The sequence below is a fragment of the Larimichthys crocea genome, chromosome XX (genome assembly GCF_000972845.2).
Source record: "Larimichthys crocea isolate SSNF chromosome XX, L_crocea_2.0, whole genome shotgun sequence".
Classification (NCBI taxonomy): domain Eukaryota; kingdom Metazoa; phylum Chordata; class Actinopteri; family Sciaenidae; genus Larimichthys; species Larimichthys crocea.
In genome coordinates, this window is record NC_040030.1 from 18481943 (window position 1) to 18503320 (window position 21378).

The 21378-nt window shown below is 47.2% G+C and overlaps 2 protein-coding genes across 2 annotated transcripts; one reads left to right on the forward strand and one right to left on the reverse strand.

Moving 5' to 3' along the window:
* Positions 1-2243: 2243 nt before the first annotated feature.
* On the forward strand, positions 2244-6526 carry nup50 (nucleoporin 50). The gene is made up of 8 exons (XM_027272241.1): positions 2244-2464; positions 3140-3224; positions 3330-3413; positions 3500-3731; positions 4135-4788; positions 5155-5239; positions 5344-5462; positions 5740-6526. The coding sequence occupies exons 2-8, from the start codon at positions 3156-3158 to the stop codon at positions 5937-5939; spliced, it is 1443 nt and encodes a 480-aa protein (XP_027128042.1). The 5' UTR covers positions 2244-2464; positions 3140-3155; the 3' UTR covers positions 5940-6526.
* Positions 6527-6828: 302 nt separating this feature from the next.
* Positions 6829-20125, reverse strand: kiaa0930. The gene is made up of 10 exons (XM_027272244.1): positions 19661-20125; positions 13067-13215; positions 12226-12330; positions 11748-11825; positions 11558-11659; positions 11098-11238; positions 10798-10986; positions 9508-9667; positions 9183-9338; positions 6829-9083 (listed from the first exon to the last, which is right to left on the reverse strand). Exons 1-10 carry the CDS (start codon positions 19803-19805, stop codon positions 9043-9045), a joined length of 1266 nt encoding a protein of 421 aa, XP_027128045.1. The 5' UTR covers positions 19806-20125; the 3' UTR covers positions 6829-9042.
* Positions 20126-21378: the final 1253 nt, after the last annotated feature.

Genomic DNA, 21378 nt, shown 5'->3' on the forward strand with positions numbered 1-21378 from the left:
TTGTGTGTCTTGGTATGTTTTATATATATATATCAGTTAGCTAATATCGTTATCTCATACTATATATATATATATATATAGTATGCTATTATAGTATATATATGTTTCATGTATGACAGGTTGTACATGTGTCGTTGTGTGCAGTGCTGCTCTCAGCCACTAGAAGGCGTCAGCTCGTTTCACTGTAACATAATTAGTTTTTTAAATGTCTTCTCACCTTTTTTTTAATGGTTTCAGTATTTTGGCTCGTTAAGGACGTCGCTGGCGATCTGCTTCCTTTTAATTTGTCACTGCCCTAATTGCCGTCCACATATCCAGTCAGTTAATTCAACCTAATTACAGCCCCATTTGTTAACGACTAATTGACACGTACAGTAGATCTGTCTGTCCAACGGCCAATTAGAGACGAGATGCATGAAATAAAAGGACGGCAGCATCTTAACGATTCAATCAAATATCAGAACTAATTAGGAAGCTGAAGGCAGCTGAAACTGAGACGAGATCATTAAGAGAGGTGATGATTTTTACTCAGACTGAACAAATAAATCAGTAAATACATAAATAACATTTAAAACTCACAGTACAGAGAGAACTGTTTGAAATTCAGATTAAAGAGGAAAGAAAGTGTGAAATATGAAATTAATGAATCAGTGAAAGAGCCATTAAATGTGGATGAATGAATGAACACTGAGTGTGTGTGTGTGTGTGCTTCTCTGTGTGTGTGTGTGTGTGTGTGTGTGTGTGTGCTTCTCTGTGTGTGTGTGTGTCTGTGTGTGTGTGTCTGTGTGTGTGTGTGTGTGTTACTGTGTGTGTGTGTGTGTGTGTTTCTCAGTTCACCTCATAATAATAATCTGATGTTGGACATCTCTTCGTGGCCTCTGATCAACAGCTGATCGGGTCTCTCGGGGGAGGAAGACGCCGGCTTTGATTCTGCTCTCAGCTCTGAAGTCTGGTCCCGTACAGACCGGACCCCGCTGGGCTCCGAGGGCCCGGCAGGCGGCTCCAGGTTTCAGTGGACGCCTGCTGAGAGGGGCCCTCCGTCCTAACACAGTGTAATTCACTGTCACAGCAGGAAGGAGCTGCCTCTGAATCTTTCCTCCTTGTTTTCAGTCTTCAGTTTTATTCCTACAGTTCCAGCTTTGATTTGATGCTAAGCTAATAAACCCTGATGATGATGATGATGATGATGATGATGATGATGATGATGATGATGATTGGTCAGAGTTCATAAAGAGTCACTGTGTTTGTTTTCTGTAATCTGAGCAGAGTGACCTCTGACCTCGTGATAATAACCCTGCTTTCTTTTTTAGGCCTCGACATAGAAACAGGAGAAAATAAAATGCTGGATTTGAATAAATCTCCCATGAGTCTGTGCGCTGCTTGGCCTCACATGCTGGCCGCCCTGTTCTTCTACATTATACAGCTTTTCTCTTTTTTCCCGAGCCAAGTCTTTTCCATTTTCTCCTCGCCAGCTGGTCAAGGGTCTCCTGCTGCCGCCAGGGCCCACAGCTCACTTCCTACTTTCTCCAGCACCTGTTCCTATTTGGCAAAGCCGGCCGGGATCCTGAAAGCTTGGAGACGAGCCATCTGCTGCCCGGCTCTGCACCATTTTACCCCCGATCCCTCGAGTCTCTGCATGCATCCTTTCAGCTCTGAAGCACAGCGCCGCTGAAACACAGAGTCAGAGCTGGAACCGGGCCGCTGAGTCCCAGAATCAGCTTCAGCTGAAGGGAAAGGTTCAGTCTGAGCAGGACGTTCATGTGATGATGATGAGCTGTCCGTCTTCATCTCACAGCCTGACAGTTCTTCTGACCTTCACGGACAGCAAAGTTTAATCAACGTGTGACGGAATCATGGATCTTTAACGTGATGAAGGAAACAAACTTTAACTTTAAAAACTACAAGTTTAACTGAACTTATCAAAAACTGCAGTTCCTCTAACGTCCACCTGAGGCTGGCTCCAGAAGTGAGTCAGTCTCCAAAGGTCCCCAGTTTTAGACAGTCTGCGGGGACGTCACGGAGACTACGTCCAGGTTTTAGACAGTCTGCGGGGACGTCTCGGAGACTACGTCCAGTCTTAGACAGTCTTTATTAATTATATATTATTCATTAGTCTGTTTGCTCACAGTATTTCTCCTCTCTAAAATAAGTCGACGTTTTTGTAGTTCGTTCTTACATTAATGGACTACAACTCCCACTCCTACTTGACGGTAAAGGGAAGGGGGGGGGGCATGAGCAGTGTTTGCTGCGCATGCGCAAGAAGGTGGGGCGCGGGAACCCATGCGGATATACCGCTATGTAAAATGGCGGCGTGAGAGAGGCTCGTTCAAAACACAGCGGTTACCTGTTAGCACCTGTTAGCTTCCTGTTAGCACCTGTACCTACCTGAGACTACCTGAGACTACCTGAGCTGACGTCTGCGGAGCGGGCTGCGGCGCGTGGAGCTGTCTGAGGTCCAGTAAAGGTTCGTTAGCTCAGCACGAGTCCAGCGAGGAGCTAACGTTAGCGGCTAACGTTAGCTCCTCACTGTGTGTTCTTACGGCGTTACAGGCTAACGTTAGCCGCTAACGTTAGCCTGTAACGTTAGCCTGTAACGTGCGGCCCGCCGTTAGCCGTTAACGGCGCGAGGATGAACGTTACACACACGAACGGACACGTTTGTGTCTTTGTGTCTTTGCAGCCGGTTAACCGGTGATCTGACCGACGGTCGGTGACTCCGTCTGTTAGCTGCTAACAAGAGCTAACTCAGCTCAGCTAGCGGAGAGCTAACAGATCAATAATCAATAAGAGCCTGAAGGCAGCTGCTGCGTTCACGGACACCTCATAAACATGAGGATCAGCTGCTGCGTTCACGGACACCTCATAAACATGAAGGCAGCTGCTGCGTTCACGGACACCTCCGTCACAAACACGAGCCGGTGTTAATGAGTTAGACTGAACATCTTTAATGAATTAATTAAACAGCATCTGTAATTAACTAAAGTTATTCTCAGTGAACTGGGTCAGACTTTAACTCAGAGTCACTGAATTTGTTTTAATCAGTTTGTCAGTGATCGACTGTTTAATTATCCGTTTATTTAATAATAATCACTGACAGGATGTTGAACTTTAACGTTTCTCTGTGAAATGAATAAAACAGACTTTCAGTCGGTGGGATGGCGAAGAGGATCGCGGACAAAGAGCTGACGGACAGGAACTGGGACCAGGAGGACGAGGGAGAGGAGGTGAGAGAGAGATGAAGATGAAGATGATGATGGTGATGATGGTGATGGTGAAAATGATGAAGATGATGGTGATGATGACCATGACATATGATCTCTGTCCTTCAGGCCGGGACGTTCTCCGTGGCGAGTGAAGATGTTCTGAAGAATCGAGCGATAAAGAAAGCCAAACGCAGGAACGTCGGCTCCGAGGTGAAGCTCGTCTGTCAGGACGATTTAGAGCGACATGATTGGTCTGTCTGTGTGATGCTGATGTCTGGATGTTTCCATGGTTACAGGGCGAGAGCAGCGGCTCCTTCAAAGGTTTCAAAGGTTTTTCTTTGAGCGGGGCGGCGAGCGGCGGCTCGGCTCCGACGGCGTTCTCCGGTTTTGGGAACGGCGGCGGATTTAAAGGCCTCGGCGGTCTGACCAACGGGAACAGCATCGCTCCGTCATTCGGAGGATTCTCGTCTCCGGCTGCTCCACCCACCGCCACGTCCTCCACCGCTGCTCCACCCACCGCTACACCCGGTGAGGACACCAACTGATGTGGACAGAGGCAGAGGAGCAGCCTCCTCGTTTACTCCTCCTCTGCCTCCTCGTTTCCTCCTCCTCTGCCTCCTCGTTTCCTCCTCCTCCTCTGCCTCCTCGTTTCCTCCTCTGCCTCCTCGTTTCCTCCTCCTCTGCCTCCTCGTTTCCTCCTTGTTTCCTCCTCTGCCTCCTTGTTTCCTCTCCTCTGCCTCCTCGTTTCCTCCTCCTCGTTTCCTCCTCCTCTGCCTCCTCATTTCCTCCTCCTCTTCCTCCTCGTTTCTTCCTCCTCTGCCTCCTCATTTCCTCCTCCTCTGCCTCCTCGTTTCCTCCTCTGCCTCCTCGTTTCCTCCTCTGCCTCCTTGTTTCCTTCCCTCGTCACTAACGTGCCTCTCCTCGTCATCAGGTCTAACGTTTAATGGCCCCGCCTCCTCCAAGCCCCCCGGTGACATCACAGTGAAGCAGACCAATGGCTCGGCAGCGCCCCCGGCTCCGAGCTCGGGCTGCAGCTCCGGTGCCGGCAGTAACCGGGAGTACAGCCGGCAGCTGACGGCGCTGAACTGCTCGGTGAGGGACTGGATCACCAAACACGTCAACGACAACCCGCTCTGCGACCTCAACCCCATCTTCAGGGATTATGAGCGCCACCTGGCCTCCATCGAGCGCCAGTACGGAGCCGGCTCTGCTGACGGAGGCTCTGAGGAGAAGAAGCTGCCATCCACAGCTGCTGCTCCTGCCTCCTCCTCCTCCTCCTCCTCCTCCTCCTCTGGCAGCAGGAGCAGCTCCACAGCTCCGGCTTCTTTATTCTCCTTCGGTAAAAACACGACAGAAGACTCGACCCGGGACAAAAGCGCCGGCGCTCCCATCGGCGCCGGCGTCACGTTTAACTTCGGTCAGAAGGTGGACAGCTCGGTGCTCGGCTCCTTGGGCTCCAAGTCCACTCCTCCCAGCTTCTCCTTCTCCTCCAGCGCCTCCTCCAGTCAGACTCTGTTCGGAGCTCCTGGAGCAGCTGCAGCGCTGAGCTTCAGCGGGAGCAAGAGCGAGGACGCCCGACCTGCAGGTACGAACGAGACTGACGAGTTTTCATCAATCAGCTGATCGTTTAATTAGTTAATGACAGGAAACAGGAAGTCGTTAAGAGATTTAAAACAATAAAAGACCAAACTCTTATTTTGTTGGTGTGTAAATATTAAAGAATTAATAATTAAATCTGGATTCATGATTTTAGACAAAATCAAGTTTTTTATTTTTGTTTTTACATAAATCTTTAATTGATTAAAATAATTCCAGGTAAAATCTGAATGTGTGCGGCGTTTCCATTTAATATTCAGTCGGTTCATCACTTTGATCTTTTAATTAACGAGTGTCTGAAAACAGGCGAGTCATGTGACCGCGTCAGCTGATCGTCTCAAACTTTGTTTTGTAGACGAGAACGGAGACGAGGAGTCGGAGGAGCCGCCCAGACCCGAGATCAGAGAGGTGAAGGAGGACGACGCCTTCTACTCCAAGAAGTACGTCACGGCAACGTTACGGCAACGTTTCTCTAATGTCATCAACTTTATTCACCTGAAACTTTGTGTGTGTGTGTGTGTGTGTGTGTGTGTGTGTGTCTCAGGTGTAAGCTCTTCTATAAGAAGGACTCTGAGTTTAAGGAGAAAGGAGTCGGCACGCTTCACCTCAAACAGACGGACGACGGGAAAACTCAGATGATCATCCGAGCCGACACGAACCTGGGTAACCTCAGACTAACCTCAGACTAACCTAAAACTAACCTCAGACTAACCTAAAACTAACCTAAAACTAACCTCAGACTAACCTAAAACTAACCTCAGAGAAACAAAAATAAATTTAAATTCTGAATATTTTCATTTAATAAACAAACAACTGTTTCCTGTTGTCAGCTGATCTGTGATCACACAGCGCCCCCTGCTGTTCAGACAGAAGAACTGACCTCTCTCCTCTCCTCCTCCATCTCTCTCCTCTCCTCCTCCATCTCTCTCCTCCTCCTCAGGAAACATCCTGCTGAACATCATGGTGCAGTCGTCCATGCCGTGCTCTCGGGTGGGGAAGAACAACGTGATGGTGGTGTGCGTTCCCAACCCGGCCGTGGACGACAAGAACCCGAGCAGTCCGGTGCCGCTGCTGATCCGGGTGAAGACGGCCGAGGACGCCGACGAGCTCCACAAGACGCTGGAGGAGAAGAAAGGCTGAGGCCGGCGAGCGTCAGCACCTCCAGACTCTCCGACCTCATCACAGCAGTTTACTCCACCCACACCGCCCCGTGCGTCTCCTCCGCCCCTCTCCATGACTCGGTCGTCATACTGTGAAACTTTTTGTTTTTAATCGACATCAGAAGCAGCTCGTCGTCGTCATGGCTACATTCCTCCGGCTCGACGCGGCTGCTGTTTTAACGACGTCGTGTCACTTCCTGTTTTAATTTGGTCGTCAGTGAGCGTGATGATGATGAAGATGATGAAGATGATGATGAATGATGTCACTGTGTTTGGAAGGCTCCAGATAAAATCAGCGATTTGGTTTTACAAATTAAATCTTCAGTAACAGTTAATGTTTTAAAGTCCAGGACGTGGAGTGTCTGCTGAGTTTCTTTATTTATTGTCTGCAGGATGATTTGTACTGACCCGACCCGGCGTGAATGTTCCCCTGATCACGTGACAGACCAGCTGTTCGTTTGTTTTCCAAGTGTCCTTTGTGTGGCCTCGGTCGCCTGCTCGATGAGGCATGCTGTCATCGTCTGAACATTTGTAAAGACGTTTATTGGAATAAAAGGAAACCAAGCAGCCTCGTGTCTGATTCTTCACTGATTGATCTGAACATGAAGCTCGTTAGCTTCAATTAAAAACAAACAAACAATGATTGTTTTTACTGTGACGTCACGTTTGACTGAAACTTTTATTTTCATGTTAAAGGTTCGTTTAAACTTTACAAATGTGACAGTTAGTGCAGTCACAGGAATATAAAATAACCAACAATGTTTAATCAGATGAAATTAGCAGCAGTTCGTTAAATTAAACGAGTTCCAGTCTCAGGTAAAGTTTGTCCAGGTGGTGGCGCCGTCACTGAATAAACACACACAGGCTGATTTTCTGCTAACGTGTATTTGAATAAATAACTGAACACACAGGTCGACACTACGTAACAAGTCTGATGGCAACATGCACGTGAGGTGAGTCCGTGTACAAAAGCCGTGACGAGAACAGAACGTTCTTTAAACGTTTCAAAAAGGTTCTAAAAGCGTTTTACAGTGCAAACAGTCGTCCTCAGTTAAAGCCGTCTGATCGATCAGCGAGGATACATTCAGCCTCGAACACTGAAGAGTCAACACGACACAAACACTGACAGACTTTGATCCACGATGGCTTCAGTGAAATCAAAAACAGAACAGCTGATCGACTGTGATCAAACTTCGTGAAAAGATTCTCACATATAAATCAAAGTTTCAGAAACTAACGATTTTTTCAGATTTGCAAAATTTAAATCAGATTAAATCAAAATTCAAACTATTAATTTATCGTGTAACTAAACCAGTTTAAATACTTTTCCCAAAGCACGTTGGAATTATTCAGACATGAAGCTTCAACAATTTGAGAAATAAGTCGCAGTTTCACGATAAAAAGTTGTAATATTATAATAAGTTATATTAGAACTTTAATGTGGAGTGAAAGTCTAAACTGAACTTACACCTGAGCCACAGGTGACCTTGACGAGCCACAGGTGACCCTAACGAGCCACAGGTGACCTTAACGAACCACAGGTGACCCTAACGAGCCACAGGTGACCTTAACGAGCCACAGGTGACCCTAACGAGCCACAGGTGACCCTAACGAGCCACAGGTGACCCTAACGAGCCACAGGTGACCTTAACGAGACGATCAATATTTGTGGGTTAAAGTTTGTTTTTGCCTCAGACACGTTCAGGTTTTTATTCTGAGTGTGATAATGTGAAAATGACAAAAACACAGAAATGTAACATCGAACGTTTCCAACAATCATCGACTCGGTCTGATGAACTCAAATCTAAATCTAATAATTCAGGTTTCACGCGTCTGTGACGTTTGAGTTCGTTTGTTTTCTTCTCAATGTGAAAGTTTCCTGTTAAGACTCGATTCATGAAACGTTTCTCACGTGAAGAAGAAGAAGAATCATCTTGAAGTGAACAAACATTAAAGTCACGCAGAGTTTAAGGCTTCAGGAGCACAGAGAGGAAACAAACACCGTCCAACCAGTGAGGTCACTTCCTGTTCCTGCAGAGATTTCCCTTTAATCGTCGTCACGACAACACTTTGTTTTTTTTCAAGTCACTTCCAGTTTGTGAGTCGCAGTTTTTTCAATAAAAGCCGTAAAAAGTTGAAGCTGGATTATTGTGATCGTTTGTTTTTAACGTGGAGGTGAAGAGTCGACCAATCAAACACGACGACGATCCACTCAGGTCGACGAGACGAGTCGAAATCCAAAGAAAGTGAAAAACTTGAAATAAAAACTTTTTGGCTGTTACTAGAAGAAGAAGAAGAAGAAGAAGAAGAAGAAGAAGAGTCTTTAACGAGCTGATTCAGACTAACGAGCTGTCAGAGCGTTTGAACATTTCTCTGTTTACATTTATTAACTTCAGTTTTCTTCTCGGCGTTCTTCGACCTCCTGAAGTCGTCTGAACTGTTGAGACGATTTTAAACTCGGTTCCAGTTCAAACTGAAGCGCTGACTCGTGTTTTGGTTTATTGATCCATAAAAAGAAACTCTGAGTCTTTAAACAGCTGCTGACAGATTCTCGTGTGCTTCTCTTCCAGAACCAAAGTTATGACGAGTAATTAAGAAAAACAAGTGTTAATTAGTGAATAAAAAGAAGTGGAGCGGCTGGTTGATGATGTCACGTCTGCTGTCAGGAGTGAATCCGGCGTTTACGACCACTTCCTGTCGTAGAAAAGCGTTTCCTGTCACGTGGTCGTAGACGTTTTAAAAACAGAACCGTGTCGGGTCAGTCGAGGCGTCTCAGTGAGTAAAGCAGCAGGATATTTACAACAAAACGCTCAGTCTTCACTTCCCGGTCAGAGTTCAGCCAGTGCCGTTTCACACCGAGGTCATGTGATCCCGTCGCCGGGCCCCGTTTCCGTGGAGACGACCTCGGACGCAGCAGGAACTGAAAAGAAGAAGAGGCACTTCTCGGATGGCTGGTTGGTTTGGCGTCTCCTCTGACTGGTCTCAGGGTGGGTGGTGGTCTCGGTGTGGACACCGGGGGGCGCTGCTGTAGTCTCAGGGGCCCGATGCAGGAGGCACTTGGTAGTGATGCTGATCCAGCTCTGCTATGTCATCAGGATCGGCTTCTGCCTCACCTCCAGGATGTCTGACAGAAGAACACAAGTCAACAGAACCTCCATTAAACCATTCAGTAATTAACCACTTAACTAATAACGACCAATAAATGACCCGCGTGACCTCTAACCTGTGGTGATGCGGTGCAGCGGCAGGGTGACGTAGGTCAGGTGCGAGTAGAGCAGGAAGTAATCTTCGGTCCGGTTGAGTTTGAGCCAGGAGCCGACCAGCGAGCGTCCGGTACCGGACAGCGAGCGAGAGCGGAGGTTAGTGGCGGTGTGAAGGTCTGAAACAGAAAGACAGAAAGACAGAAAGACAGCTTCATCAAACAGTCAGACTGGTCCATGTCCTGTCCAGTCCACGTCCAGTCCATGTCCTGCACATGTCCATGTCCTGTCCATGTCCTGTCCATGTCCATGTCCATGTCCATGTTCATGTCCATGTCCAGTCCGTACCTTCGTCTTCCTCCTCCCTGAAGAACTCCTCGCTGTCGTTGGCGGAGTGAGACTTCTTCATCTCTGCGTTTCGGTTTCGGGGAACTTTCCTCCTCAGCGATGGCGAGAAGAACGAGGGACGGTTTCTCTCTGGAGTCGGTGGCGTGCTGAAGGACGTCACCTGGAAGAAGACGATGACTTTATTCAGGTCAAAGTGCCCGTTTGAAGACATCTCGTCTCTCATCAGAGAAGCTTCAGTTCTGACTGACTGCCGTGAGCGTTTGGAGGTTAAAGTGGGACGTCGAGGACACCTGTGGCTCCCAACGACCCACAGGTGTCCTCGACGACCCACAGGTGTCCATAACGACCCACAGGTGTCCATAGCGACCCACAGGTGTCCTCAACGACCCACAGGTGTCCACCTGTGTCATGACTCTGACCCCTTAAACACACAGCATGCAGAACGGCTGCGTTCAGGTGCGTCTCCGCTGGACACCGAGCGTCACGAGAACGCACGAGATCTCGTGACTTCACGCATAATCACGTGATATTTCCGGCTGTAGTCTCTCTGACTCCTGCGATGACATTCCACGCTGCATCTTTTTTCTGCTGTCCTTATAAAAAGGATGTGAGGTGTCATCAATGATTACACCTGAAAACCCCTCACCTGTTGACTTCAGGTCGACACCATGCGGTCCATGTATCATTGATCTGAGCTGTTGACCGTCGACTCTTTGAGCTTTGGGGTTTTTTTGTTTCGGATTTCTCGGCAGCCGCAGACAAACAGGAAGTGAAGATACCTGGACTTCCTGACTGGTGACTTCAGGAGTCTGAACACGAGACCGGATCTTTACGAGACGTGTTCATAAACATGAAGCTCCATGGAAACTTCTGAAACATCTCTGAACAGATCTCAGATATTCAACGGTCTTCGTTTGGTCTTTGTTTACGTTCACAGATGTCTGTTACACTAACCCTGAATACAACATTATTATTATTATTATTATTATATTTGAACATGTTAGTGATCTTTACTTTCTGATTAACATCTTGACATTAATATGACAGTTCAGTGTCTGACATGAACGAGCAGAGGAACCTGAGGAACGTCACAGATGTTTGTTTCATTTCAATCTTTATTAGAATCAGCTGATGGAGACATGCAGGCAGTGAAAGGAAATATTTAAATATTGACCACGTACTTCAAAATTGTACTTAAGTAACTGTACTTAGTTACTTTCTATCACTGCATCCAGGTTACCCTGTGTGTGTGTGTGTGTGTGTGTGTGTGTGTGTGTGTGTGTTCCTCACCCTCTCGTGCAGAGGTGACACCTGGTCCTCCTCGGTGCCGCAGGGCGAGGTGTCACCTGTCGGCACCCTGCTGACGGCCATCTCAGCGTGACCTTTGCCCTGCGGCCCCTTCATCCTCACAAACTCCATGTTGTTGTACTTGTAGAAACCAAACGACATCCGCTGGGCCATCTTAGCCGCGACGCTCACCTGCAGAGAACAACCACAGAAGCTCAGCTGACTCGCTGGGTTTCCACCTGAGTGTTTGCAGTCTGAACTTGAGCTGCGTGAGCGTTCGGCACAGAGGCTGCAGTTCCTCACCCGGTTGTCGTAGACCTTCTTCAGGGCCTCGTAGCGGATCGAGCCCTGGAAGATGACTCCCTGGAAGGTGTTGCTCTTGTCGCTGGCCACCAGCTCCACACAGACCATCTCCCCCTCGCCCACCGTCATGTCACTGAACACCTACACACAGAATGGACAGGAATACGTTACTGCACCTGCAGAGAGCTTCATGTCTGTATCATTCACCTGTCTGTCTGCTTCAGCTGCTTCAGGCAGAAGATCGTTCATCGATTCCTTCCAGGAGAGAAATCTGAGTCTCCAGTCGACCCAGAGAACGAGGCGTTAACACCGGAGCTTGTTTTTTGAAAACACATGGAGTCACACTTCATTAACCGGCAGCACCGAGCGGACTTTACTGAGACCTTCAGCATCTTTACACCTCCACACCGTGGTGTTAAAGGAAGACGTAGTAAGACGACACGTGCTCAGACTACGTCACCTCCTCAAAGTTGTCGATCATGAAGAAGATGTTGGGGTAGCTCATCTTGGACTCCTCTCCTTTGCTGTCCATGGCGTGTTTGCTGGGAGACGCAAACACTTCCTGTGAACATCACGGACAGAATGAATACAGATGGACGGAGCTGGTTGGAGAGTCGAGACACAGGTGGAGGTGAGTCTGACTTTCCTACCTGACATTTCTTCTTGTGGATGTGGATGTCTCCTGCGTCTGAGCGCGTGCAGACGGCACACGTCACCACGTAGTCCAGCTGGAAGGTCGAAGAGTTTTCAGGTTAGTGAGAAGACAGAACAACACATCATCATACAAAGATAATTCATCTTCACCTTCTTGTTTATATCAGTTCATCATATCATTTTATAAAAAGAAGAACCAGTGTGATCAGCTCATCCTTTCCTTTCGAGCATCAATGAGAATCTAAAACTCTGAATGCTGAAACATGCAGAGTCTGAAACTCGGATTTTAGTGTCAGACGTTTTATCACGAGGATGACTGAGCGGCTTCGGTCGCCTCATGAGGTGAGAAAAATATCTAACTCTGACGAACAGATCAAAATGAAGTGAACACAGTTTGGCGTGTGCACTCTCTGATTATTCGATACGATCACATACGAACACGAGTTCAGGTTAAAGCTCCTGAGCGTCGCTCACCTTCTGCAGGATGAGGTTCAGGTAGACGCTCTCCTCCCAGTCGATGTCTGGGTCACCGAGGCCCGGCAGCTTCTTGGAGTCTCTCCTGTAAACCTCCACCTCCACCTGAGAACAGACACACCTCATCAGAACATCGTTAACGTGACGAGGTGTGTTACTATGACAACAACAGGAGTGTGTCTGCATCATTAACGTGACGAGGTGTGTTACTATGACAACAACAGGAGTGTGTGTGAGCGTCTAACATCAAAGAACAGAGAGGTCAGAGTTCATAACGAGGAAATAACTGAATATCTTTCTAACCCAGAAAGACAAACAACATGTTTGTAGATGATCTCGTGTGTTCAGACTCACCTGGACTCACCTGGACACACCTGTGATAGGACTGAAGGACACATTGTCACGTTGACGTGTCAAAATAAAAGCTGAAGTTATGAAATAACAGCAAACACACTCGCTCAAACAAAGAGTTGTCCAATGACGTGAAGGCTTCCTGTGATCACGTGATCACCGTGGTTACGTGGCGCTCGGAACAATGTGAACTCTGTAACGACGATGTGAGGACGCTGACTCAGCACTTTTATTTTCTTCACTTCCTGTTTTCAACAAACTGTAACGAGGATGTTTGTGGTGTTTTACTGTGTCGAGTCATTGAGGGGATACGCCCCATCACACACACACACACACACACACACACACACACACACATTCACAGTGTAACCGTGGAAACCATTCCTGTCACGTAGAGACCTCATATCTCCGCGCTGACATGATCAGGTGCGCTGCCTGTGCTCGACCTGCGTCTGGATCAGGAAACCTTGAATAAATCACAGCTCGTCACCTTTTTGCCCTCGGTGTTGTCGGCGCTGACGTAGGCGAGTTTCCTGCGGACGTAGAACAGCATGTCGTCCTGCCGAGGAGCCCACTTCTCCATGAAGTACGTGGAGAACATCCAGGTCCAGAACACGATGCGGTCATCCTTAAAACAACCTGCAAAAACACACAAACACACAGGAAGTGTCAGCCACAGAAGAGCTGATAAATGATGCTTTTATTTTGAAAAATGACCGGACATCATAAAAGAAGCGTGGTCCACCGATTCATCGCTTCAGATGTCGACCACCTGCCCTCCATCACCTCGGGGGTGGAGGACGGAGGGGGTCTGCTACCTTTCTACAGGCCGAGGTACCTGCCTGCCGCCCGGCAACTGTTGCCAGGCAACCGGGCAGAGGATGACATGGCATTTAGTTGAACTTCCTGTTCGAGCGGCTGCTTCCTCAGGCCTGGAGAGCTCGTTTGATCTCCTGTTTGAAGCTTCAAGAGCCTGAAATCCTGTTTACCCTTCATCAGACTTCATCATCGTTAGCTGAACCCCGTCAGCATTAATTAACTCTGTCAGGCTTCACTTCATGACGAGCTCATGAAGTTCATGTTCAGGTTTATTCAGTTGAAGAAGGTGTGAACGAGTGGAGACGATCAGCTGTGTGATGTGAACGTCGTGTTTGATTTCATTTCACAAAGTGGATTATGTTGATTTAACGTTCATCAGGATTAACCTCGTTTGCTTTGATCGCCTCAGACTTTCATTTCATTTGAACACCTGAGCTGAAACAGAAGAAGGTCGACCTGATCCAGAGCTCCTTCAGTAGAAACACAGAAGTCCATGAGTCACATGGTCCTCAGGGCGTCAGCCTTGAGAAACTAAGCAGGTCCAGTTACCTGTGACAACCTTCAGCAGACCTGAGACCTGCACGGCTGAGAAACTGCTGAGACAACTTGGGCAACCGGACTGACATCAGGTGGAACTTTGGAGAGATTCTGGTGGGACCAGGTGAGAAGCCCGCGATGAGGTGACACCCAACATCTCTGAGGTCTGAGCTTCAATGTCCAGCTCACCAAGTATCTGTAATGAGATGCTATGGCAGAATGTGAGGATCTACTTCCACTTTCAACATCACAGAGACTTTCCATCGATCAGCAGCGTGAACAACTCGACAGCTCTGTGTTCAGGCCGACAGCCAGCGAAGCTTTGGCTGTAGGTCGGACACGACCTCTGGCCTCCGTCCAGTCAGACTTGGCATGAAGGATGTTCTTCCCGGACAGAGGGGAGTCAGTGAACACAACCTTCTGGCAAACAGAACGTCACATCTGAACAGCAACAGGAAACACCGTGCGAGACAGAAGAAGAACTCAGCTGAAGGCCCTCGTAGTTTCTAGACAGCTTGGACCTTGTTGGTGTTGTCCTCAGACATCAGTGTCCATTATGACCTGTACCCTTCGCCCACTGGTAGGATGCTAACTGCTCATCGTACCATCGCTCTCAGATGTTGAAGTACTCGTTTGGTCTGGAAAGTTTCTTTTGAAAATCTGTTGACAACTTTCATATCCGGCCGTCCTGCACATCATAACAGTCTTTATAGCTGCGTATCCCATTTTAAAAATACATCAACTGTGTTACGAAGCCCGGCGCACTATCACTCCAAAATCTCTCTCTGCTGGCAGCGAGGAGAAATATCACGAGCCACGGTCGAGCTGTTGTATTTTTCATTACAGTTATATAATACATGGTGGGAGCGTACTGACACTCTGTCAAAGCTCCAGTGACCTGGATGAAAGGATGAACAAAAGGATGGATGGATGGATGGATGGAAACATTCAGTACTGACTGAACCACTGAGGTTTAAGAGTTACAGTTAGAAATATGAGACTGAAACAGGAAGTTGCTCCAGAATCTAGCAGCTAAAGAATCCTTCAAATATTAAAGCTTCACTAGAACCTCCTTAATGACCAACAACCTCCAAAGAGAACTCCTAAAAAGGACCGCAAGAACCACCTAAAGATCCGTAAATCCTCCTCAATAACCAATATTACTTCTTAAAGAACCACAACAACCTTCTCGATGACCACAAAGCAAACTGTAAACATCAACTAAAACCTCCACATAACCACTAGAACCACCCAAAAGTCCCACTGAATCACCTCACTGACCCTGACCTCCCGAATTAACACTAGAACCTTCCTACAGGGACACCAGAACCTTCCTACAGGGACACCAGAACCTTCCTACAGGGACACCAGAACCTTCCTACAGGGACACTAGAACCTTCCTACAGGGACACCAGAACCTTCCTACAGGGACACTAGAACCTTCCTACAGGGACACCAGAACCTTCCTACAGGGACACTAGAACCTTCCTACAGGGACACTAGAACCTTCCTACAGGGACACTAGAACCTTCCTACAGGGACACCAGAACCTTCCTACAGGGACACTAGAACCTTCCTACAGGGACACTAGAACCTTCCTACAGGGACACTAGAACCTTCCTACAGGGACACTAGAACCTTCCTACAGGGACACTAGAACCTTCCTACAGGGACACTAGAACCTTCCTACAGGGACACTAGAACCTTCCTACAGGGACACCAGAACCTTCCTACAGGGACACTAGAACCTTCCTACAGGGACACCAGAACCTTCCTACAGGGACACTAGAACCTTCCTACAGAGACACCAGAACTTCCTACAGGGACACTAGAACCTTCCTACAGGGACACCAGAACTTCCTACAGGGACACTAGAACCTTGCTACAGGGACACTAGAACCTTCCTACAGGGACACTAGAACCTTCCTACAGGGACACCAGAACTTCCTACAGGGACACCAGAACCTTTATACAGGGACACTAGAACTCATTCAATGATCAGTAGAACAACCAAAAGGACCTCTAGACTCTCCTGTAGGACCCTGGAAACCTCCTCGGTGACCACCAGAACCCATACAGGACCACTAGAGCTGTCTAAAGGAACCAGATCAATGACCACGAGAACCAAACTGTGACTCATTAGTCCCACCTCCACGTTCAGGATACTTTATTTGAACTTCCATGAAATGACCGGTTAGGTCTCAGCTCTGTGGTCAGCTTGTGTTTTAAATAAAGAGGTTCTGCTATAGAGTGACTGTAAACCATGTGACTTCGTGTCACCTCCGTCATGTGTTCAGGTCGAATGAATTACTGCGTCACGTGATGCTGCATCTCCTGTGTGAAGACACGCAGCAGGTCGAACAAAGAGTCTTCACACAGGAACCTGCAGCTGGTTGACGCGGCGTGACGTGATTTTAATTCATGTTGGTGTCTTCAACAGACACCTCTAAAACACACCCAACCAGGTCCAGGTCCAAGGACCGATCCAGATCCAAGGACAGATCCAGGTCCAAGCTTTAAAAGGTGGATTTCAAGAAACTGTCTCAAAATCTCTAAGTCAGAACAATCTATGAAAATCTAAAGTAACTTTGAAGTCAGTCAGTAAACTCAGACTATGGAGGAAATGTTTTCTGGTTGTGAAGGTGAAGAGCTGGTGTCGTGCCAGAACAGGAGCTGGGTGCTCAGCAGCATGTATGGACATTGCTGCCGTGTCTTCTGTTGTTGCAAAGAAGAGGAAGTAGGTGACGCAACCGGAGCAGCTTGTTGTTGTGATCGGAAACATTTCCAAACTGCTCGGTCAGCTTCGGCTGCTCCTCAAACACACAGTACAATGTAAACAGATGGAAGACCCCCCGCTGTGCTCTCCGTCTGTCTGCAGGTCCTGCAGCCGCACACCACAACACATATGTGCACATAGACGATGACAGAGAACGTGTTCGTGTTTCATTTGAAACATTCAGCAGGTTTGGAATCATTTGTGTGTCGGTGAGTCACAGACTATTTTTACAGTAACTCGGTCACGTCGTTCAGATCTCCATCCATCGATCTGTGAACAAAGAGCTGCTCCACATTAAAGCTCACGTCGTGTATTTATAGCAGGCGGAGGAGCCCTACTTCACCGTGGAGGGATACGCTGGTGTGTCGGGAGGTAATGAAACCTGAATCATGTTCATGTGTCACCTCCTGTTAGCTCAGCGCTTTGAATTCATTCATTACGTTTCACATTCTGTGTAATCACAACAACTTCTCTCTCATTTTCCATGACTGGAAAATTAGTCAACTGTTTTCCAGGTTTTCCAGGACACATGGGAACCCTGGAAATGGATTTTCCCTGCTGATATGAGACAGTTCTGGAGCCGCTTGGTCCTGACATGGATCTGAACCTTGTGATAATAAATGAAAGAACATGAAGTGACTCGCTGGGTCGAACGTGATGAACCTGCTCGGCAGGATTTTTGGTTTTTGGTTGTTGATGCTCATCCGACTTCCTGATTTCAGTCTCACAACAACAGATTTTGGTTTCTGTCGTGACACAAAGCTGCACAGATACATCAGGACGCATCGGCTGCTGGACTGACGGAGGCCGCCTGGACCAGAGACGATGACACGCTGACTGACAGAAACCCTGAGTCCTGACAGGATGAACGAACCCACCAAAATAAGAGTGGAGCTGTGATAAAGCAGCATATCACTGAGTCACTGTTGATGCTGTCAGACCTGAGTCACTCAGCAGAGGACCATCCAAGGGCACCGACTACAGACTGTGAATAAAGAAACATCAGCTGCAGGACGGCCCGTGACCCGAAACACTGAGCAGAACCGGCTCAAACACGAGAAGCCGTCACGAATCATCTCATCACGTCTCTGAACCAACATGGACGAAAACGTCTTTCTGCCTCATCACTCGGTTTTTGTTTGTTGAAATCAAACAACCTGCAGTTCCTCTAACGACCACCTGAGGCTGGCTCCAGCAGTGAGTCAGTCTCCATAAGTCCCCATGTCCAAATGTCCAACTTCACAGCAGAAATAAACATGTTTACAGCCTGGTACAAAAAACAGTTTTGGTCTCTGTAGCTAATTTCCCCGTTCATGACAACTGTACTGAGGGTGAATTTATATACAACTCACCTGTTCACATTATATTAAGGCTTAAAGTGATGCAGGGTTAAGAGCGTGGACGCTTTGATTGACATAATTCACTTTGTGTTTCTGTCATTTAAAGGATTAACACTAAAATAAATGAATATTTAAGATTTAATTCACTGAAATCTGCCGATGACGATCATGTCATATTATCATTAGAGGCACGTTATGCAGAGTTTGTTTTGTTATTTTCTTCGTTGATTAATTAATTTTTCTTAAAGTTCATCAACACATTTAGCCCAAATAAAAAAATGTAACACTATCGAGTGCAGAGCTGATGGATCAGGAGTTAATGACTCACCTGTCGTGTTTTATTTTAATTAAAAACTCATTGTGATTGAGTGTGATCAGAGGACGAACTCTGAAGAGACGAGCTGTGATGAAGTCATGAGTCGTGAACAGAGCGGCATTGATTTCTCCATCACACACACACACACACACACACAGACACACACACACACACACAGACACACACATCACAGTGAAGTCTCTGCAGAGCTTTCTATCAGCTGCATGGTCTTCATCTGTTTACCTGATGATTAATTAACGTCATCAGCATGTTCATGTTAGCCTAGCTTAGCTTAGCTTAGCTTAGCTCTAGTGTATTTGTACTCCTGAGTATTTAGAGTACTTGGTATATTTTATACTTCTGCTGCACTTTCACCTTTCATAAGCCCCGCCCCTCTTTGCTCTGCGCTCCAATCACAGCTGAGCCAGCCTCGGTCAACTTCCTCCTTTCCTGCACTTGCGTTAGCCACGCGTTAGCCACGCGTTAGCCACGCGTTAGCTCGTCTGTGTTGAACATACAGCCACATTTCAAAGATAACAGTCACGTATACTCACGTCTTAAAGGAGCTAACGTTAGCACGGTGCTAGCAGAATAACAACTGATATAAACTAGCTAGTTAGCTAGTGCATTAGCTTCTAACTAGCTAGCTAACAGTTAACTAGCTGGCTAGCAGGCTAATCATTGGTATATTAGTTAGCCAGAATGTTGCTAACATGAGCTAACTACAGACTATCATATAGCCACATTTTAACTTAAGCTAGGTAGCTAACTACATAACTAACAACTGATCTAAAGTAGCTAGTTAGCTAGTTAGCTAGTTAGCACTTTGCGTTAGCCATGACACGTAGCTAACTGGCTAACAGTTCTGGTAGATTAACTAGCTGGTTGGTTAGTTAGCTGGAACGTTGCTAACGTTAGCCGTGACTAAATATCTCACAGACGAGCTAACGCGTGGCTAACACGTAGCATTTGCTCGACTGTGATTGGAGCACAGAGCCAGAGGGGGGCGGGGCTTATGAAGGTCCAGCGAGCGCATGGATACTTTAAAGTTACAGTGTATCCGGATACTCTGAGAGTAACAGAGTATCCGGATACTCTGAGAGTAACAGAGTACTTTTACTTTAACATGAGGCCTTGATCCGGTCAGTGAATCACCTGAGACAGCTGAGACAGGTGAGGCAGGTGAGACAGGTGAGGCAGGTACCTGTCTGTGATCATCGTTATTACAGCTGCTGTTATTAATGTGTTCATTATAATGTGACCCGGCTCAGCCCGGCACCGATTAACGGAGCTCACCGAGTCCGCTGATCTCCTGCCGGATGTTCAGTCGGTTCCTCTCGTCGGCGATGGCCTTCAGCATCTGCTGCAGGGATCCGTCCAGCTCTCCGTTCTCCTCCTCCGCGGGCCTGACAGTCTTACACAAACCGGGGAAGGACGCCATCTCCGGGCCGGGATCATGACAGTCCGGGCTGACAGCTACCGACGGCTCCGGTTCACGGCAGCTGAGAGGCGGCTGGAGGTGAAAGAGAGCGGAGGACACCTGGACTCAATCCCCGATAAGATGCTCAGTGTTCGGGCTGCAGACCTGCCGGGGGCCGCTGGGCTGAGGAAGCCGAGGAGCGGAGCGGGTCGGTCGGACTGAGCCGCGCTCGGACTCACGGTCCTTCTGTTGTGCAGATCAGCTGGAAACACCCCTCACACTTCCTGTAACAACACGAGGCTCTTAAAGAGACACGGGCCGGTGTTACGGACAGATCTGTCACCGCGCAGATTCAGGCCACTGTGTAAAAGAAAAGACACAAAAGTTTTATTAGTCCTCAGATATACACTCAGCACATGTTTGTATAATCTATTATCCTATTTTTTATACTGAAGTTAATTTAATATGTCCAAGTTTTGACTTTTCACTCAAACATTTGTTTGTTGTGAGTCTAACGTTTGTTCAGTCGTTTAATAATACACTAAATATGTATTAATAATACACTAAATATGTATTAATAATACACTAAATATGTATTAATAATACACTAAATATGTGTTAATAATATACATAAATATAATCTGACTCACTTCATTTAAACTTCATTCTCTAGCTCAGATTTTTTTTGGACCTAATATCTAATTTTTAATATATTTTAATTTATTTTGACATTTCAGACAGAAACAGTTGATTTAATATCTTAGAAAGACTTTTTAATTATTTATTCTGATCCTCTCCTGCTGTCCCCCGGTGCTTAGCGGGTCATGAATCAAACGCACCCTTGTTAGCGTTGCTGCTCGGTGGGAGAAAGCGAACAGTCCCCGCCCGGCGGAGGGAAGGAAGAGGACGTTAAAGTACCGTTAGTGAAGTCACCGGGAGAGATGACGTCCCCGTTAAGCTTGTAAACATTTCGGCTCCCGTGATGTAGCCGTTAAACGGGGCCGTTTTCCGTTACCGGTCTGTTCACGTCCTTCCCCGGTGGACACAGGTGTTACGGTGCAGCCTGTGACCGGACAGATTCTGTTACCGCCACAAAAACGAACCTCGAACAGGACGTGACAATCTGAGGACTTCCGGTGTCCTCGTCCCGATAAACGCGGTTAAATGGCGGTAAGCTCGTGCAGCGTTAACGCGGGTCACAACATCTGACGGGTAACAGAATTCTGCGTAACACCGGTGTTGCACCGCCGTCAAACCCCGCCCGCGCAGACTGCAGCTCGCCGTCGGTGAAATGGGGGAATGAGAACGAGCGCGCTCTTTGTTCCAAGACAAAGGATGACGTCATTGTCTCACGAGCTCCTAACCGTTAACGTATCGTGGAAAAAAGCGGGAAAACGTCGAATATTTTAGCGCGTTTTTTGTTTTAGTTTTACAGAAAAGCGTCAACACGGACACGAAATAACGTGATAAATACAAAAACACGAAGTTTGTAACTGACTGAATGTAAATATTAAAATATACAAACTAATCCGATGTTTCGTGTCCGCGTCGTAACAGTTATGTTGAATTATGACATACGACATCATATTTTAAC

What these genes read in the sequence shown, in the direction of transcription:
- nup50 (XM_027272241.1), top strand. Translation starts at nt 3,156, where the DNA reads ATGGCGAAGAGGATCGCGGACAAAGAGCTGACGGACAGGAACTGGGAC. An exon ending in TCCACCCACCGCTACACCCG is followed by an intron (nt 3,732 to 4,134) that starts GTGAGGACACCA and finishes CCTCGTCATCAG; the next exon opens with GTCTAACGTTTAATGGCCCC. An exon ending in CCGAGCCGACACGAACCTGG is followed by an intron (nt 5,463 to 5,739) that starts GTAACCTCAGAC and finishes CCTCCTCCTCAG; the next exon opens with GAAACATCCTGCTGAACATC.
- kiaa0930 (XM_027272244.1), bottom strand. Translation starts at nt 19,805, where the DNA reads ATGGCGTCCTTCCCCGGTTTGTGTAAGACTGTCAGGCCCGCGGAGGAG. An exon ending in ACAACACCGAGGGCAAAAAG is followed by an intron (nt 12,331 to 13,066) that starts GTGACGAGCTGT and finishes GTCTGTTCTCAG; the next exon opens with GTGGAGGTGGAGGTTTACAG. An exon ending in TCCACAAGAAGAAATGTCAG is followed by an intron (nt 11,660 to 11,747) that starts GTAGGAAAGTCA and finishes TGATGTTCACAG; the next exon opens with GAAGTGTTTGCGTCTCCCAG.